General features: G+C 45.8%; 2 protein-coding genes across 2 annotated transcripts; one reads left to right on the plus strand and one right to left on the minus strand.

Annotated features, from left to right (window-relative positions):
• Positions 1-606: 606 nt before the first annotated feature.
• Positions 607-12,957, plus strand: oplah (5-oxoprolinase, ATP-hydrolysing). The gene is given in 29 exon segments (XM_084033190.1): positions 607-702; positions 2,558-2,791; positions 3,392-3,583; positions 3,870-3,984; positions 4,335-4,458; positions 5,105-5,300; positions 5,673-5,838; positions 5,915-6,027; positions 6,029-6,054; positions 6,438-6,505; positions 6,823-7,019; positions 7,021-7,194; positions 7,299-7,411; positions 7,552-7,722; positions 7,807-7,944; positions 8,081-8,225; positions 8,689-8,801; positions 9,168-9,319; positions 9,400-9,560; positions 9,654-9,755; positions 9,843-10,017; positions 10,267-10,451; positions 10,538-10,684; positions 10,760-10,894; positions 11,234-11,383; positions 11,460-11,617; positions 11,700-11,860; positions 11,948-12,045; positions 12,543-12,957. Coding segments are annotated over 28 exon segments (4,002 nt in total). The 5' UTR covers positions 607-702; positions 2,558-2,620; the 3' UTR covers positions 12,699-12,957.
• Positions 12,958-13,122: 165 nt separating this feature from the next.
• On the minus strand, positions 13,123-17,899 carry lrrc31 (leucine rich repeat containing 31). The gene is made up of 10 exons (XM_084033191.1): positions 17,798-17,899; positions 16,286-16,477; positions 16,040-16,177; positions 15,586-15,753; positions 15,326-15,490; positions 14,775-14,960; positions 14,526-14,693; positions 14,287-14,451; positions 13,942-14,097; positions 13,123-13,853 (listed from the first exon to the last, which is right to left on the minus strand). The coding sequence occupies exons 1-10, from the start codon at positions 17,808-17,810 to the stop codon at positions 13,471-13,473; spliced, it is 1,734 nt and encodes a 577-aa protein (XP_083889317.1). The 5' UTR covers positions 17,811-17,899; the 3' UTR covers positions 13,123-13,470.
• Positions 17,900-19,016: the final 1,117 nt, after the last annotated feature.

Genomic DNA, 19,016 nt, shown 5'->3' on the forward strand with positions numbered 1-19,016 from the left:
ATTTTGAGATATTAAGTCATTATTTTTGTGATATTAAGTCATTATTAAAGTAATTATTTACGATATTAAGTCATTACTTTTGAGATATTAAGTCATTATTTAAGATATTAAGTCATTATTTTTTGTGATATTAAGTCAATATTTGAGATATTAAGTCATTATTTAAGATATTAAGTCATTATTTTTCTGATATAAGTCATTAAAGTAATTATTTAAGATATTAAGTCATTACTTTTGAGATATTAAGTCATTATTAAAGTTATTATTTAAGATATGTCATTATTTTTTAGATATTAAGTCATTATTTAAGATATTAAGTCATTATTTAAGATATTAAGTCATTGTTTTTTAGATATTAAGTCATTATTTAAGATATTAAGTCATTGTTTTTTAGATATTAAGTCATGATTAAAGTCATTATTTGGTTACTGACGGTGGCACTAATGGTCTTCCATAAACCCTGTTACCACGCTGTTTGATATTTGTTATTGTTGGTTAAAAAATAAAAGGAGTAAAAAAAGGGAGAAAACATGTAAAGTGTCCGCTCGGCTCCTGGCCGGCTCCTCGCCGGGGGGCGGGGCTTAAAGCCGGTTAAAGCAGCTCCGACCTGCGTTCCGCTAACCGGAAGGGAGGAGCGAGGAGGAGAACGTGAAGGTTCTCGGATCACCGGAGATCAAACGGCGCCGGTGCGGCAGCGGACAGGTGCGTACACGACCTCGGCCACCGTCACGATGTTCGAATCCGCGGTTGAGCCGCTCGCGCGTCGGCGTGTGCGCGCGGGACCGGGCTCGGCTCGCGGCCACGCCGCGCGGGGCTGCAGCTGTCCTTGTCGAGATGATCTGCGTGTTTTTTCTGTCGCGTTGTGTGATTAAAATAAAAAGTCCCGGTTAACGGAGTGTGACGCGGCTGCGTGGTCGCGTCCTATTAACGGTGCGGAGATATTCCTGCAGGGTCTTTGGGGATTTGCATGTTTGACGTAATGACGTAATACTAAAGAAATATTAAACTGACAATGCATGTGTTATAAAAGATATGAAAGCCATATGGAGTCCAAAGTCCAGACATCATATACTCTATTAGAAGTATTATGTTGTAAAAGTAGAAGTACTGATTGACCTACTGTACTCAAGTAGAAGTAAAAAAAAACTTGTGTTCAAAAATACTCTGGTAGAAGTACTGATTCTGATTCTTTACTCAAGTAGAAGTACTTATGTTGTAAAAAAAAAAAAACTGGTAGAAGCAGAAGTACTGATTCACCTTCTCAAGTTGAAGTAAAAATTCTGTTTAAAAACTGCTAAAATTACTGATTCACCTTCTGTACTCAAGTATACGGAAGCGTATTGTATTCACTTGAGTAATTTTTTTTTTGGGTTTGTTTTTTGGAGTAATTATTCCTGTTTTTCTGAGTAATTTATTTCTGTGGTCTGTTTTTCTGAGTAATTTTTTTTTGGTCTGTTTTTCTGAGTAATTTTTTTTTGTTTGGTTGTTTTTCTGACTAATTATTTTTCCTGATTTTCTGAGTAATTCTTTTCCTGTTTTTCGGAGTAATTTATTTTCTGTTTTTCGTGGTAATTTTTTTTCTGTTTTTCGTGGTAATTTTTTTTCTGTTTTTCGGAGTAATTTTTTTTCTGAATTATCGCGATACTTCGAACTCCCGCGAGAACCTCCAACCTGCTAGTGACTCCCATGGACCTGTAGTGACTCCTGCATACACATGCCCCATCTTCAGCTATTCAGCCGCAAATTCCTCAGGTGCCTGCGTAAAGTGGATACACTTATGGTAATACCATCTATATGACTCAAAGACAGGACTATCTCCCAGTGTCTTATTCCCAGATCAAAGTAGAACTTGATCTAACTAAACAAGTCGTTCATGTTGGCCTCCATTATCGAGCTTTCACAAAGGAATGAATGCGTCTATTGTTTCAAATGCTGTCTAAACTCAGAAAAAAAATTATTCAGAAAATCAGAAAAAAATTACTCTGAAAAACAGAAAAAAAAAAAAAAATTACTCCGAAAAACAGACGAAAAAAAAAATTACTCAGAAAAACAGACCAAAAAATTAATTACTCAGAAAAACAGACCAAAGAAATAAATTACTCAGAAAAACAGACCAAAGAAATAAATTACTCAGAAAAACAGAAATAATTACTCCAAAAAACAAACCAAAATAAATTACTCAAGTGAATGCAATACGCTTCCGTACAAGTAGAAGTAAAAATACTGTTTAAAAGGATTGGTAAAAGTAGAAGTATAAATACTGTTTGAAAAAACTTTGGTAAAAGTACTGTAACCGATTCTTTACTCTCATATCTCTCATATTAATAATAAATATAATAATCGATAATTCCCCTCAAATGCATTGAAGCCGAAGTAACCAGCTTGTTTTTAAAATGTTAGGAGTAGAAAGTACAGATGTTTGTTTTAACATGTAGGGAGGAAGAGTAACAAGCTGTCAGAGACATAAATACTCCAAGTAAAAGTACACTAACACAGTATTTGTACTTGATACTTCCTATACAGAGTCACAAAGGTTTTTTTGTGTGTTTTTCTCCAGATTCGAACCTCATCCTCTCGTACCCCCGTGACGCGTCCTCAGCAGCAGCTCTCCTCCTCCATCATGGCCGAGACCGAGGGGAAGTTCGACTTCGCCATCGACCGCGGCGGCACCTTCACCGACGTGTTCGCCCGGCTGCCCGACGGCCGAGAGCGCGTCCTGAAGCTGCTCTCCCGGGACCCCCGGAACTACAAGGACGCCCCCACGGAGGGGATCCGCCGGGTCCTGGAGGAGGTGACGGGATACTAATAATAATAATAACTCCATATGTACCAAAGTGTTATTAAGCTTAAGGTTTTTAAGACGGATAGAATTTCCTTTAAGTCCCAAATCCTAAACTGTGACTTTTGACTAAATTAGAAAAAAAAATGTTGTTTGTTTCTTTCAAATTTCTACTGAAATACAAATTGAAGTACATTATACAGCACAACATATCGATATATATTATTATTTATTTATTTTGTATTTATATATATAGTAGGTATTATATCATTATTTATTTTGTATTTATTTTTATGTAAATATGTATACATACGTATTTAAACATACACACACACATATATATTTATATACATATATATTTATATACATACACACCAACATGTGATTCTCACAGTTTTAACATGATTTTACAGACAGTGTCTTTGAGATTTAAAACGTTAAAGTGGGTGTTTATTGTTGCCTCAGGCATGAAATGTGATCCGGTCTGTATACAGTCACGTGTTGTTGCAATGACATCCTTCCAGCCTTGGTAGTAAAACTACTTTTCAGTACTACTAAACCTCCACTTTCATCTAAATAACATTAATCATCATTTAATCCATGCATCGTCAGGAAACGGGGCGGGCCTTCCCTCGGGACCGGCCCGTGGACACCTCCCTGATTGGCTGGATCCGGATGGGCACCACGGTGGCGACCAACGCGCTGCTGGAGCGGGAGGGAGAGCGGACGGCGCTGCTGGTCACGCTCGGCTTCAAGGACCTGCTGCACATCGGCACGCAGGCCCGGCCCAAACTCTTCGACCTGGTGGGTGGAGCTCCGACTGTTTGTGTAACGGGCTTATACATTATTAAGGGTTGCAGGGAGGGGGATGAACCATTAGTGGTTTAAATGGTCACTAATCTGCTGCAGAGCAACTTCCTGCATGATGCAACATGTTGCATGCAGTCTCTCATTCATTAAGTGTGTGTGTGTGTGTGTGTGTGTGTGTGTGTGTGTGTGTGTGTGTGTGTGTGTGTGTGTGTGTGTGTGTGTGTGTGTGTGTGTGTGTGTGTGTGTGTGTGTGTGTGTGTGTGTGTGTGTGTGTGTGTAGGAGGTGGCGGTTCCTGACCTCCTGTACGAGGAGGTGATCGAGGTGGATGAGCGGGTCGTCCTCAGCCAAGATGGCTGCCGGCTGCCCAGAAAAGATGCCAAACGCATCGTCACAGGTGTTCATACCCGTCCATCCCCTCATTCAGACCATGACGGAGACGATTACACATTTTATTTTTATTTAAATCTCAACACAAACAAGAAATCACAATAACTATTACTAATCATCCTCTTTGTAATCATGTAAGAGAGGTGGTGTTACATGCACAACACCTTTCCCTTTCAACATTCACCAAAGAAGAATACCGGGGTCAGAGCCAATCAGAGACGAGGGCCCGCCCCCTACTCTGCCTCTGATTGGCTCAGACCGTCATTCTTTTTCTCTTGTATGCAGGTACACGTTTAGGTGCATACTTTACATACTCTGTGTTTACACGTGTGTGTGTGTGTGTTTGTGTGGCCTCAGGCAGCACAGGTGATACCCTGGAGGTGTGGAGGGATCTGGATCTGGAGCGGGTAGAGAAGGACCTGAAGGGCGTCCTGTCCCGTGGGATCACCAGCCTCGCCGTCCTCCTGCTGCACTCGTACACGTCAGTAGTACAGCTTGTACTTGTACCTGTTTTTTTAAGGCATAGAGGTGTATATTTACTCAAGATTGTGATCTGAGATCTTCTCTTAGCTTTCTCTCCGTTGTAGACTCTGTTATGCAACCGTGTCTCTGTGGGCGTAGAGATATGTATACATTCTACATGTTGGAGCTGGATCAGGTCCAGCAGTTAGTGTGGGATTCATGTGTAACCCATGTTTTTTTTGTGTTTTTTACTGGGTGAAAGTTCATTTCTTTTCCCTTAACTTGAGTGTTAAAAAAGATTTTAAAAAAGTGTTAAAAAAAACAGAATGTAAAAACAAAAAAGACTTTTAAAAAAGTGTAAAAAAATAAAGTGTAAAAAAGTGTAAAAAAAAACAGTAAGAATGTAAAAAAGAGAGTAAAAAAGTATTAAAAAAAACAAAGTGTAAAAAAAAAACAGTAAGAATTTCAAAACAAAAAAGAGTTTTAAAAAAGTAAAAAAAACAGTAAAAGTGTGACTTAAAAACAATAAAAACAAGCAGGAGAAATAGATACATTTATGGGGAAAATTTGCAGTAAACAATAATGTGTTCAGCCCTGATTTAAATGAACTGATCCTGAACTCTGAGTAATTGTATCGTAAAGGTGCCCCCCTCTCTCTCTCTCAGGTGGTCTGACCATGAGAAGGCCGTGGGTGACCTGGCTCGCCGTCTGGGCTTCACCCAGGTGTCTCTGTCCAGCAAGGTCATGCCGATGGTGCGGGCGGTGCCGCGGGGCTTCACCGTGTGTGCCGACGCCTACCTCACGCCCAAAATCCACCAGTACCTGAAGAACTTCACCTCCGGGTTCGAGGGCGGCCTGAAGGTGGGAGATTCTCAGATCCACACGTCATCTGGATCTGAGATTGTTTTGAAAATCAATCCGAATCTGCAGAAAAATGTACCTAAAAACGCTGTAGTACACATGTCAGGCCAGTAGGTGGCAGTGAAGCCCGATAAAGTCGTCCACGTGACAAACGTCGTGGTGAGAATGCAAAAAAAAACACAATTCATTTTGGACGGGTTAGCTTCGTTAATTTGAACGTAACACACGTTTGTGAAGTGGAGCCATGACATCACCGTTTCCATGGGAACCAGTGTTGCTAGTTTACCTGGTGATGGTGGAAGTCTTCGTTTGCAGCTGTCGTCATGGAAACGAACGGCCAGAACCCTAAGATGACCTCCCTTCTCTCCTCAGGATGTGGACGTCCTCTTCATGCAGTCGGACGGCGGTCTGACTCCCATGGAGCAGTTCTGCGGGTCTCGGGCCGTCCTATCCGGCCCGGCGGGGGGGGTGGTGGGCTACGCCATCACCTCCTACAGCCAGACGGAGAAGCAACCTGTGATTGGCTTTGACATGGGGGGTGAGCAGGAATCCTGTCGTGACTGTGTGTCAACAGTCCAGATTAGGTTGTAATGTCTCTCTGCGTTTCTCTGCAGGAACGTCCACCGACGTGAGTCGCTACGCCGGCCGGTATGAGCACGTATTCGAGGCAACCACGGCGGGCGTCACCCTGCAGGCGCCGCAGCTGGACATCAACACGGTGGCAGCAGGGGGGGGGGTCGCGACTCTTCTTCAGGTTAGTCCTCGACCCGACCTTTAAATGTATGATCTCGTACCACATTAGCTGCTACTAACATAGAAGATCTGAATCATGACCAAACCAGTTGCATTGTGGGTAATGTAGGCATCAACGATGCACAATGGATGCACAATGGTGAAATAAGTGTATTTAAATGAGACATTAAAGCTTCATACGTCGCTGAGAATAACGACCTCTTGGAGCGGTTCACTTTAAAGAAAAGGAGGGGTGTCATGTGGTTTGATAAGCGTGCTCTCACATTCGTGACTCTCCCTCCAGTTGGGTTTGGATTAACTTTAATTTCATTCCAGATGATATTTGAACTCTTTTTTCCTCTGTATCGTGACCCCCCTCCTCCTTTTTTTCTCCTTCCCTCTCAGATCCGGGATGTTTGTGGTGGGACCCGAGTCTGCAGGAGCACATCCAGGACCCGCCTGTTACCGAAAAGGTTCTTTATTTTCCCAGTTTCCCTCAATGCATCATTGAAAACACTACATATATCGAGGTCACCTTTGGCCTACTCTTTGTAGCACATATACTGCACGCTGTCAGACAGAAATCCCCCCACGGATCTCGGGTTTCTGGTTTCTCCCTCCCCCTCCCTCCCCCCCTCTCTCTGCTGGATGTGTGCTAAGAAACAGGTCTGACTTCATGGGTTCCCTGTGGGAGAGTTGGGTTGCTCCGTTCTCACAGATTTAAATCCTGAAACCCGACATCCTTACAGCGGTATCTAACCATGACTCCCTGTGGGGGGGTTTCCCCCAGGTGGACCCCTGACCGTCACCGATGCCAACCTGGCCCTCGGCCGACTCCTCCCCTCCTTCTTCCCGAAGATCTTCGGTCCGGGCGAGAACGAACCGCTGTCGTCGGAGGAAACCATGAAGCAGTTTCACCGTCTGCGCCAGGAGATCAACCTCTTCCTGTCTTCCAGCCAATCACAGGCACCCGACGTTTACTCCGATGTCAAGTAGATTAAGTCTCACTTCTGTGTGGGTTTCTGATGTTTGTTTTTGTTTTTATCCGCAGGCTAACGGCTCGCACGGCGGCGCCACGGAGATGAGCGTGGAGGAGGTCGCCATGGGGTTCATCCGCGTCGCCAACGAGGCCATGTGTCGGCCAATCAGAGCGCTGACGCAGGTATTCAGGGCGTCTCCAGACCCGATTCAGGGAGAAATAGATTTATATATATTATATTATATTATATTATATTATATTATATTATCCTCCCTCCACTCATACAGGCGAAGGGTCACGATACGTCTCAGCATGTGTTGGCATGTTTCGGGGGTGCAGGCGGACAACACGCCTGTGCAATCGCCCGAGCCCTGGGGATGAAGACCGTCTTCATACACAGGTGTGTGTGTTTGTGTGTGTGTGTGTGTGTGTGTGTGTGTATAACGTGTGTGTGTGTGTGTGTGTGTGTGTGTATAGTGTGTGTATAACGTGTGTGTGTGTGTATAACGTGTGTGTGTGTGTGTGTGTGTGTGTGTGCAGGTACAGCGGCGTGCTGTCTGCCTACGGTCTGGCTCTGGCCGACGTGGTGGAGGAGGTCCAGGAGCCGTGTTCGCTGCAGTACGAGCAGACGTCCTTGGGCGAGCTGGACCGGCGGGTGGAGCGTCTGTCGGAGCGCTGCCTGGACACGCTCCGCCGGCGAGGGTTCACCAGGTCAGCGCCTCGCCCAATCACGCCGCCACTTACATGCCACGCCTTCTAAGTACACGCCGATGATGTCTGGTGTTTCCTCTCCAGCTCTCAGATCAGCGCCGAGGTTTTCCTCCACCTGCGCTACAAGGGCACCGACTGTGCTCTCATGGTGACGGCGGCCGGTTACCCTAGCAACGCCCAGTCCTGTGCAGCCGGAGACTTCCGCAGCGCCTTCACCAAGCGGTCAGCTCATTGGTTACTCATTCGCTGCTGGAGTTTATTCATACACACTCTGTTTACATTGTATAAGACGCAGTTAATGTTTCATGTTTCCAGTCGACTTTGGAGCCGATGTTTACGTCTAATGTTCTTCTTCTAGTTACCTGAAGGAGTTCGGCTTCACTATTCCAGACAGAGCCATCATGGTCGATGACATCAGAGTGAGGGGTTGTGGGAAATCTGGCATCAAATCGGGTTACGAACAAACAAAGACGACGGGGAGCAGAACGATCAAACCCGTCACGGTACCCAGACCCTCACACACCCAGACCCTCTCACACCCAGACCCTCTCTCACACCCAGACCCTCTCTCACACCCAGACCCTCACACACCCAGACCCTCGCACACACCCGGACCCTCTCACACACCCAGACCCTCACACACCCAGACCCTCACACACACGGACCCTCTCACACACCCCCGGACCCTCACACACACCCGGACCCTCACACACACCCAGACCCTCACACACCCAGACCCTCACACACACGGACCCTCTCACACACCCGGACCCTCTCACACACCCGGACCCTCACACACCCAGACCCTCACACACACCCAGACCCTCACACACACCCAGACCCTCTCACACCCGGACCCTCACACACCCAGACCCTCACACACCCAGACCCTCCAATACACTGGTCCATCTAAAACACGTCCTGTACGTGTAGATACTCGTTCACCTTCTCTGTTCTCCTCTGCAGACGACCAGGTGTTACTTTGAGGAAGGTCACCTGGACACCAGTGTCTACCTGTGGGAGGAGCTTCCATGTGGTCACAGCATCCCGGGACCGGCCATCATCATCGACAAAAACAGGCAAAAAAACATTGTTTTTCAGATGTAGTATTAGGCATATTTTAACTAAATGGTATCGCCCGAAATGAAGCCAATTAAAATCTGATCCCAAAAATTAAAAAAGTGACAAATCAAATGATATGATCTGATCAAATAAAGTTGATCAGAAAAAAAAGCCCAGTCATGACTTCTTTTTTTTATTATTATAGTTTTGGTTATTATAAAGGATAAAGTGTCTCCACCCATGGCTTGAGATCTGCCTTTGCAAAGGTGCACCATAGTTTTTCTTTCTAGCCAATCAGAGCAGACTTTTTTCAGGGGCGGGGTCTAAAAGAGGAAGGAGCGGTCAGCTCTTGTACTAATGTATCAGTGTTTTTCCTCCATCAGCACCATCCTGGTGGAGCCCTGCTGTGACGCCCGTCTGACAGAAGGGGGCGACGTCTGCATGACGGTGGGCTCCGATCCTCATTGCGCCCTCGGCACCGAGCTCAACACGGTGCAGCTGTCCATCTTCTCCCACCGCTTTATGAGCATCGCAGGTACGCCGCCGCCAGAGGAGGAGGGGGAGGGGGGGGCGCAGAGGGGTCGTAGGTCACTCTCTCTCTCTCTCTCTCTGCAGAACAAATGGGTAGGGTTCTCCAAAGAACCTCCATCTCCACCAACATCAAGGAACGCCTCGACTTCTCCTGCGCTGTGTTCGGACCGGACGGCGGTCTGGTGTCCAACGCGCCCCACATCCCCGTCCACCTGGGCGCCATGCAGGAAACTGTCCAGTTCCAGGTGACGACACACGGACGACGGGAAAACACACTGAACCTTTAACTGTGACACCAACGATGATGATGATGATGACGATTCTTCTTCTGGGTGCAGATCAGATCGTTGGGGGAGGAGCTGAAAGAAGGCGACGTGATTCTGAGTAACCACCCGTGTGCCGGAGGAAGTCACCTCCCCGACCTCACCGTCATCACGCCGGTCTGTCTGTCCACCTGTCTGTCTGCGTCTTCGCTGTCCTCGTGGTCAGTCTTATTGTATTTAACCATGACTTCCCGTCTCCCTCAGGTGTTCAGGAAGGAGGTGAGCCGTCCGGTGTTCTTCGTGGCCAGCAGGGGGCACCACGCTGACATCGGAGGCATCACCCCGGGCTCCATGCCCCCACACTCCACCTCCCTGCAGCAGGAGGGCGCCGTCTTCACGTCCTTCAAACTCGTCTCCGGGGGCGTCTTCCAGGAGGAGGGTAAGACGGGAGGAGAGAGAGAGACGGGGAGTTTTATTTATGATAATTATGTGGTAATGTACTTGTAATTAGGGGAAAGCAGCGTAAGGTGTCCTTTTAGTAATAAATAAATAACATTTATTATTGTTTTTATTGTTTAAAAATGATGGAAAGATGGAAAGAAAAATAAGGTTCAATTCTCCGTAAGTTAAGCCGTCTTATTTTGAAATGACATCCCATAATGCTTGTCTGTTTTATCTCCTCTCTCAGCTGTAACCGAAGCTCTGATGGCGCCGGCCCAGTACCCAGAATCCTCTGGGACCCGCAATCTCCACGACAACCTTTCCGACCTGCGGGCTCAGGTGGCGGCCAATCGGAGAGGCAGCCAGCTGGTGGGGGAGTTGATTGACAGCTACGGGTTGGCGGTGGTCCAGGCCTACATGGGATACATTCAGGTAACCATGGCGACAGGTGAAACCAAAAAAAACAAAGAGGAGTAACGTGAAAGTTGTTGCTCCAGCGTTTGTGCTGATGTTCTCAGAGTAACGCCGAGCTGGCGGTGAGGGACATGCTGAGAGACTTCGCCTGTCGCCGACGGCAACAGACTGGATCCTTGGAGGTGGAGTCTGAGGATTTCATGGATGACGGGACCGCCATCAGGCTGCGTGTGAAGATCGATGAGAAAGAGGTCAGCGGGGAGACAATCGGAAGATTGTGTCTAAATTAGAATGTAAATTAAAAGCCTCCATCATCACCTCCGCAGGGCAGCGCCGTGTTCGACTTCACCGGGACGGGAACCGAGGTCTGGGGGAACTGCAACGCCCCGCGTGCCATCACCCTCTCCGCCCTCATCTACTGCCTGCGCTGCATGGTGGGACAGGACATCCCCCTCAATCAGGTACAGTGCTTTAGTCCAGGACCCTGTTTCAGATTTGAATTTGTATTTATTTATTTAATTCTTGTTTATTTTATTCATTTATGTATTTTTATTTATTTATTTTATTCATTTGTTTATGTATTTTATTTATTTATGGATGTATTTATTTATTTTGTATTATTGTATTCATTTGTTAAAGTATTTTATTTATTTATTAGTAATATTTATTTCTAATTATTATTATTTATTTTTATGACAATGGATGGATGGATGTATTATTTATTTTTATTTGCTTGTTTTGAACTTTGTTGTTCAACTTCTCGTTTCTGTTATTAAGGCGTTTTCCTTCTCCGTCTCCAGGGCTGCCTCGCTCCGGTGAAGATCATCATCCCCCCCGGCTCCATCCTGCAGCCTTCCCAGAATGCAGCTGTGGTCGGGGGGAACGTCCTCACGTCCCAGAGGGTGGTGGACGTCATCTTCAGGGCGTTCGAGGTGTGCGCCGCCTCACAGGTGAGGAGGGAGCCGGGACGGTCCTTTTACGTTTTCTGATGATGCGTTTATCTGATCGCTCGCCTTCCTCCGTCAGGGCTGCATGAACAACATTTCCTTCGGCAGCGAGAGCGTCGGCTACTACGAGACGGTGGCTGGCGGCGCGGGGGCGGGGCCAAGCTGGGACGGGCGGAGCGGCGTTCACAGTCACATGACCAACACCCGCATCACCGACCCCGAGATCCTGGAGAAGAGGTCAGACCTGCGACCAGGTTTTTAGCTGCAGAATAATAATAATGATGTTTTTCCTCATGATGACCCGTATGTGTGGTTCCAGATATCCGGTGGTCCTGGATCAGTTCTCGCTGCGGCCCGGCTCAGGGGGGGCGGGGCAACACAGCGGCGGGGACGGCGTGATGAGGAAACTCCTCTTCAGGAACAAGGTGGTTCTGTCGGTGCTGACGGAGAGGAGGTGCACGCGTCCCTACGGTCTCCACGGTAACCACCGACCCCTCCAAACGTCCTCAGCACAGTTTTCATGATCCGGTCTTCTAATCTGGTTTGTGTCGTCTCTCTGGCGGTTAGGAGGCGAGGACGGCGCCGCGGGGCTGAACCTGCTTCACCGGGCCGACGGCCGAGTCCTCAACCTGGGAGCGAAAACCAGCATCAGCCTGGAGCCCGGGGTGAGACCGCATGATGGCATCGTAGTAGACCGTTTCATTCTATAATTATGTTTCTAATTTAACAGAATTTAATTCAAAAATGTGGTTTATTTACGTCACAATTATTAACCCCAAGACTTCAGATATTCTGAATATTATTATTATTATAATAATATGATATTCTGGCTTACTCATTTTTACTATTTACTTTCCATTTGTCTGTTGTTGTTTATTGCTTTGAATGAATGTTTTTACTGTTATGTATCTGATTTTATTAATTTATTTGAATTTGTGTCCTTGAGTGTCCTGAAATATAAATAAATATTATTATATAATATGTTAAATTAATTCTCCAGTAATTAAATTGTGTCTCATTGAAATGAGGTACAATAAGAAAACTTATTTTCAAACACTGAAAGTAATCAGAATACGGTTAACCTCTCAAAATGTTAAGGTTTTCACGAGGAAACTAAACTGATTATTAATAAGCTGAATTGTTGCTCTGTCTCCCCCTGCAGGACATGTTCTGCCTCTACACCCCTGGAGGAGGGGGATACGGGAGGGAGGGAGACGCCAACGGCAAACGACCCGAGAAGAAGCGGCGGCGTTTGGCCGAGTGTTTCCCCGAGAGAGGCAGCGTCTTCGAGTACCGGATGGCGCAGGAGGGCGTGTGACGGGAGACCGAGGGAAACGAGGAGGGAGGAGAAGGAGGAAGGAGAAGGAGGTGGGGATGGGGGGGAACAAAAACAGAGTGGGACGTGGCCGAGGAACGACTTTGTAACTGTAAGGAATACAGAAGCTGGTTAGATACTGTGATAGATCAGATATGAATCATATTTAGGACGGAGACGTCAGCTGCTCAGTTCAATACATTCCACTTGTTAGTTTGAATAACTTTCTTATTGTTCATAATAATTCATAGGACTAGCAGAATAGCAGGAAAAAAATACAGAACAGTGAATATTTTTGAAAATTTGTTTCATAATTGAATTCCGGTCTTCCTATGCAAGAAAGAAAAAAGTTAAACAACCACGCATTTCACCATGGTTACTGTTCTTCTGTTGGTTTAACGGATGAATAAAAGCCGATTACTACTAATTAGATTTGTCCGTTTGTTTTTTATTCCTTTCAAAGAAAAACTATCACTTTCATGAACAAAGTTATCATAAAACGAGAGGATCGGTCGCGATGATCCTTCTTTAATTTCACATTTAAAGATTCTCTGAAACATTTTTAATTCCATTTTAAAAGAAGAAAATACTTAAAAATAATTTTCAGATTTCTTTTAAACTTTCTGGACGTCAGAAGAGACCATTATCAAAACTACGTGTGTTATCGTGCCCCATGTTAGAAAAACAGTTGATCACAATATTAGAAAACATCGCCGTCATGTGATTTAAATCTGGCGACGGCGTTTCTGAGCCTCCTCTCCAGCGTTTTAGACCGCTACTCCTCAGAGCGGCTCTCCTCTGAACTCTCCTCTCTCTGATTGGTCGTCCTGAGCGATGACGCCGCGTCCCACTCCAGCAGGACACTCCTCTTCCTCAGTAGGAGGTCCAGCTGCTTCCTGTCCCGGGACCCGAGGGTCCACCGCTGCGCCGCCAGGCGGCGGAGCGCCGGCAGCCGGGGCAGAGCGGCGAGCAGCGCCGGCAGCCAGGCGGAGCAGGGGGCGGAGGTCGAAGGTCGCAGGCTGAGGTCCACGTCCTCCAGCGAGGCCAGACCTCCCGCCGCCGCGAACAGGGCGGACCAGCCGGCGTCGGCCACCGTGCCGTTGTAGGACAGATCCAGGACCAGCAGAGAGGACAGACAGCCACGCTGGCAGGAGACAGCTGGAGACGACGAGGTGAGACGGGATGAGGTGTGTGTGTGTGTGTGTGTGTGTGTGTGTGTGTGTGTGTGTGTGTGTGTGTGTGTTACCTAGGTGACGCAGGTCGTCGGTGGTGAGCTCACAGCTGCTGAGGCGGAGCTCCAGGATGACGGACGGCTGCAACGCGTCGAGGAGCGGCGGCAAACGTCCTCCAACCGCTTTACACCAGGACGCGTCCACACGGAGCAGGTAGGGCACGACTAGAGCTACACACACACACACACACACACACACACACACACACACACACACACACACACACACACACACACACCAGAAACCAAAAACTATCTAATTAAATACATTGAAATTTGTCTTAAATGGATGAGAATTATTATAAGTTATTCTAAAGTACTTGTACCAGTAGTACTAGTACTAGTAGTACCAGTGCGTACCCAGAGCAGTGAAGGACTCCTCCTTCAGGCTGCAGCCGTTGAGCGGCAGGCGTCTCATCTGTGTCAGAGGGAGAGCGGCGACCAGCGGCCCGGCCACGCCCCCCACCTCCTTATTGGCCGACACGTCCAGCTCCGTCAGCGCCGTCAGAGAGGGAAGCACCTGGACTGGAGACAGTGAGTCACATGACCGACTGATGACCTTCATAATCAGTGTGAGGGGGTCTGGGATCCGGACTCACTCAGGGCCTCCAGGTCGGTGCGTGCCAGGCAGCAGAGGTGGAGGTCCAGGACCTCCAGGTGTGTGAGGTGAGCCAGGTGGAGAGTGAGGCGGTCCAGACCTCCGGACACACCTTTGTTGCAAGACAGGTCCAACTCTCGCACCGAGGGGAGGCGGCGGAGCGAACCACCTGCAGGACAGTGATGCATAAACCAGAATCATAGGGAACACTTTTTATTTCTCACTTCTTCATTATATGAACATCTCGTACCGAGTGCCTGGACGCCGTCTGCAGTCAGACCGCAGGCCTGCAGGCGCAGCGTGGCGAGGGAGGCGGCGTGAGACAGCGAGGACGCCAACGCTCTGAAGCCGCCGCCGCCGTCGACTTCCTGTGTGAGCTGAGGATTACAGGAGACGTCCAACACACAGAGCGTGGACAGAGCCGGCAGCGTCGCTCCTGAGACGGACAGAAATGTTAGGTTCTGTAGGTGTTCTCCTGTGGCATTGTGGGAAATGTAGGAAATCTGACAGATATGGGAGGTTGCCTCATTCCTTACTTTTATATAATGAGCTACATATTTAATTACAGATAATTATTGTCATTTTACATACATTTGTATGTAATTAAGATACTCTTTGAAAAAGAGTTAATTCTGTCTGATGTCATGAAAAATGTTTCCTAAATTTGTGTTGTGGAATTACAGACTTTAAATGTTAATGTTCACAAAAATAAATACTGAGTTTTGTATACAATAAAAAAAACGGTAATCTATTATTTTTAATCTTATTTTTTACAGTGTATTTATGAGGTAAAGTCGGTACCCAGGACGGCAGCATCAGCTGCAGTGAGCTGGCAGGCCACCAGGTGGAGCTCCCTCAGCGGAGGGTGAAGTTTACCCAGCAGGCCTTGCAAAGCGCCGCCCCCGACGCCACCGTTCCAGGACAGATCGAGGGTCTCCAAGAGAGGAACGCAGCCGAGAGCTTCACCTGCAGACACAACGTGAATAAGAAATATCTCTAGACTCAAGCATCCACAAGCTCCGCCTCCTGATAGAACAATAATGATGATGATGTCGACCCACCGAGGGCGATGACGTCATCGGCGTTCAGCCTGCAGCTGCAGAGCCTCAGCGCTCTGACTCCGCCCACCTGCTGGAGGTGAGAGGTCAACGCCGTCAGACAGCCGCCAATCAGCTCGTTCCAAGAAACGTCCACATCCTCCAGCTGAGGCAGGAAGTGGAGCAGCGTCGCTGAGGAGGTGAGAGGAGGGTGGGAGGAGGTGAGAGGAGGCGAGAGGAGGTGAGAGGAGGGTGGGAGGAGGTGAGGAGGCGAGAGGAGGAGAGGAGGGTGAGAGGAAGTGAGAGGATGTGAGAGATTTGTTTTTCTTTTTTTAGGTTATATTGTCGTCAGTTGTGTTTTTATGTGTTATTTCTGCCTGTATTAAATAAATAATGATCTAACATGTAAAGTCTTTAAAGGTAAATTGAACCTAATTTGATTATTTGTATTTTTATTTATTATTTGTATTTAAGCCACCTAGCTCCAGCAGGTCGGTGGCCGTGAGGTCACAGTGAGCCAGACTCAGACTCCGGCTGTCCGCCTTCTTCCCCAACCTCTGCAGGAAAACACACACTCGACCCCAACCGGCCTCACACTCCGCCTCCTCCGAGACGCCTGGAACACACACACACACACACACACACACACACACATAAGAATATTGTCATGTGAGACCAGATCTTGTGAAAGGACTAAATAACTACATAAATAATAGAACCGGACCCTCCGTGCGTCCCCGCTCCTCCCGGCCCTCCGCCTCCCCGTCCTCCGGGATCCCCGTCCAGTCTCGGGACAGGAAGCGTCCCAGGGGCTTCCTGTCTGCGGCCGTGCGCTTCCTGCGGATCTGGTTCATGATGAGGTCGAGAGGGGAACGTCGCTGACCTCCGCCGCCGCCGTCCCGCCCCCGTTGACCATCTGACCAATGGGAGGTCAACAATAAACATGATCCTTTTGAATCAAATCTTTCATTAAATTAAGAAATGATTGAACCATTATTTAAGGGTTTTTGAAGGTTTCTATTTGTTTAACTATCATTAAAAATGATCCATTAAATGTATCCAAAGTCCAATAAATGAGCCACATAAACCACTAAAATGGGAAATAAGGTAAAATAAGTTTGACATTAAAGTCGGGGCAGAAAGGAGGAGAGAGAGGAATGCACGGACTACCCTTTACACCTGAACAGGTGAGGTGGGGGGGGGGGGGGGGGGGAGGTGATAAATCAGGGCACACCTGTGAGCCGGGGAGGAGGGACAAACAAACAGACAACATGGAGGACAGACGGAGAGGAAATCAGGCTCAACGTTCAGATTCTGGGTTAAAGAGCTGAAAGAAGGACGGAAAGATTCAAAGACGAGTTCAGGAAGCGTCTGAAAAAGCTAAGTTTCAAGTCTCCTTTTGTCAGTCAGAGTCTCCTGGTCCTCTCTAGACCTCCACCAGATCTCCTCCTCCCTGGACCTTAAAGAGCCCTCAAACACACACACTTATTTAACTTCATCAAGGGGACATTTAATGCATTTACTGCGTTTTAATGGGGTTGATTTTTCTGTGAATTTGAGTTTTGTGGTGATTGATTGATTGTTTAATGAGAATATAATTGTCAAGCTTTGAGTTGATTGTGATTTCAAAAAGGTTTATTATTTTAAAGTGATGGGTAAGACTATATTTGTTCATCTGTGTGACTCCAACAACAATTATTTATTTTAAAAAAAACTAATTAAAAGACTTTATTGATCCCTAGAGGAGAAATGAAATGATTCTTTGTGTGATGTACTTTTCTGACTATAAATTAACGGTCAAAATAATTAATTTTTGCTTCAAATAATAATGTCAAAGGTCAAATCTAGTCTAGAATTTTCAACATTTTATAAAAAACAATACTTACAAATATCAACATTTGATTTTACAACAATGTAAACATGCATAATAGTTGCATACACATTATCGAACTAATACTATGAAAATAAATAAATAAATAAAGTCACATTGCATAAACGATTATATAATGATGACGTAAATAATTACTGTGACACAATAATAACACAATAATTTAAATGGTGGCATTGAAATATGGAGGTGTTTTGCTTTACAGACTTAGACATGAAATATAAAATATGATAAATGATTAATCTAAAGTTCAGAGGAAGTTTAGCCTCTAAACGTTTCTGGCAGAATCACTGATTTACTGTAATATAATAATCTTTATCTTTATTCTAAGAGTTTAATTAATCTTACCTGCAGCCTCCATGTCCCGAGCAGCAGAACAAACCCAAAGGATGATAAATATAAAATAATAACAATATAAAACCTCGAGTGTTTGTGTCAGTCAGTCGTCACGGTGATGCGTTCAAGGTCCGTCCGGACGCGAAAAGATTAATAACAAAAACTCCGCAAATCAGCGCCAACTCAACCAAAGTCAAGTCAAACAAAAAACAACAACTAAATCTTTCTGGCAGCTTCGCGTCTCCTTCACCTTTCTCTCTCTCCGACTCATTTTTACTCCGAGGTGACGTCACGTCCCGTGTCCGTCAGGTGGTGGATCATCCCGGAAGTACGGCAACACCTTCAGTAAATGTTGGGCATCAGGATTAATGTCATCTACACACACACACACACACACACACACACACACACACACACACACACACACACACGTAGCAGAAGAAGTAGTCCGATATTTAACTATAGTAAAATTATTAATAACAGTGTAGAAATACTGTTACAAGTAAAAGTATGCGGAATGACCCATATTACTGGATTCTAATTGTTGATGCATTCATGTGTCCATCGCTTTAATGACACAGCTGGTGAAGTTTGAGTTAATTTGAATGACTTTAAATACTGCTGGGTAGCTCTTATTATATCTAAATACTGCATTACATTGTTTTATTTATACACATTCATTTTGATAATGAGGAAACCTCAATGCCCTGTGAATGTAGAGTAGTACTGCAAAAGTGCAGGCTCTGAAATGTACGCAAAGTATCCCTATGAAGTACATTTCTACTGGGTGTTTTAATTTACAAGGCTAATTGAACCTCTCGTCATAATAATAAAGTGCATTACAACTAAAATAACAAGCCTGTTTTGAAAATGTGAGTAGTAGAAAGTACAGAGATTTGTTTTAACATGTAGAGTAAAAGTACAAAGTTGTCAGAAAAATACTCAAGTAAAAGTACAGATACCTGAAAATTCTACTTAAGTACAGTAATGAAGTATAAGTACTTCATTACTTCCCATCTGTCAAACAGACGTTCAATGTAGCACGCTGGGGTCCTCTGCAATTAATTTCTCAACTAATAATGAATTTATTGGCAAATATAACAATATGTATATATATGTGTGTATATATATATAATCATTCAGGACTCAAACTTCACAAGATGATGCCTTCAAGTGACGTCCAATTTAATGTTACGAGACAAAGAAAAGCAGCAAATCCTCACTGAGGAGC

The sequence above is a fragment of the Eutrigla gurnardus genome, assembly GCF_963514095.1.
Source record: "Eutrigla gurnardus genome assembly, chromosome: 18".
NCBI lineage: Eukaryota > Metazoa > Chordata > Actinopteri > Perciformes > Triglidae > Eutrigla > Eutrigla gurnardus.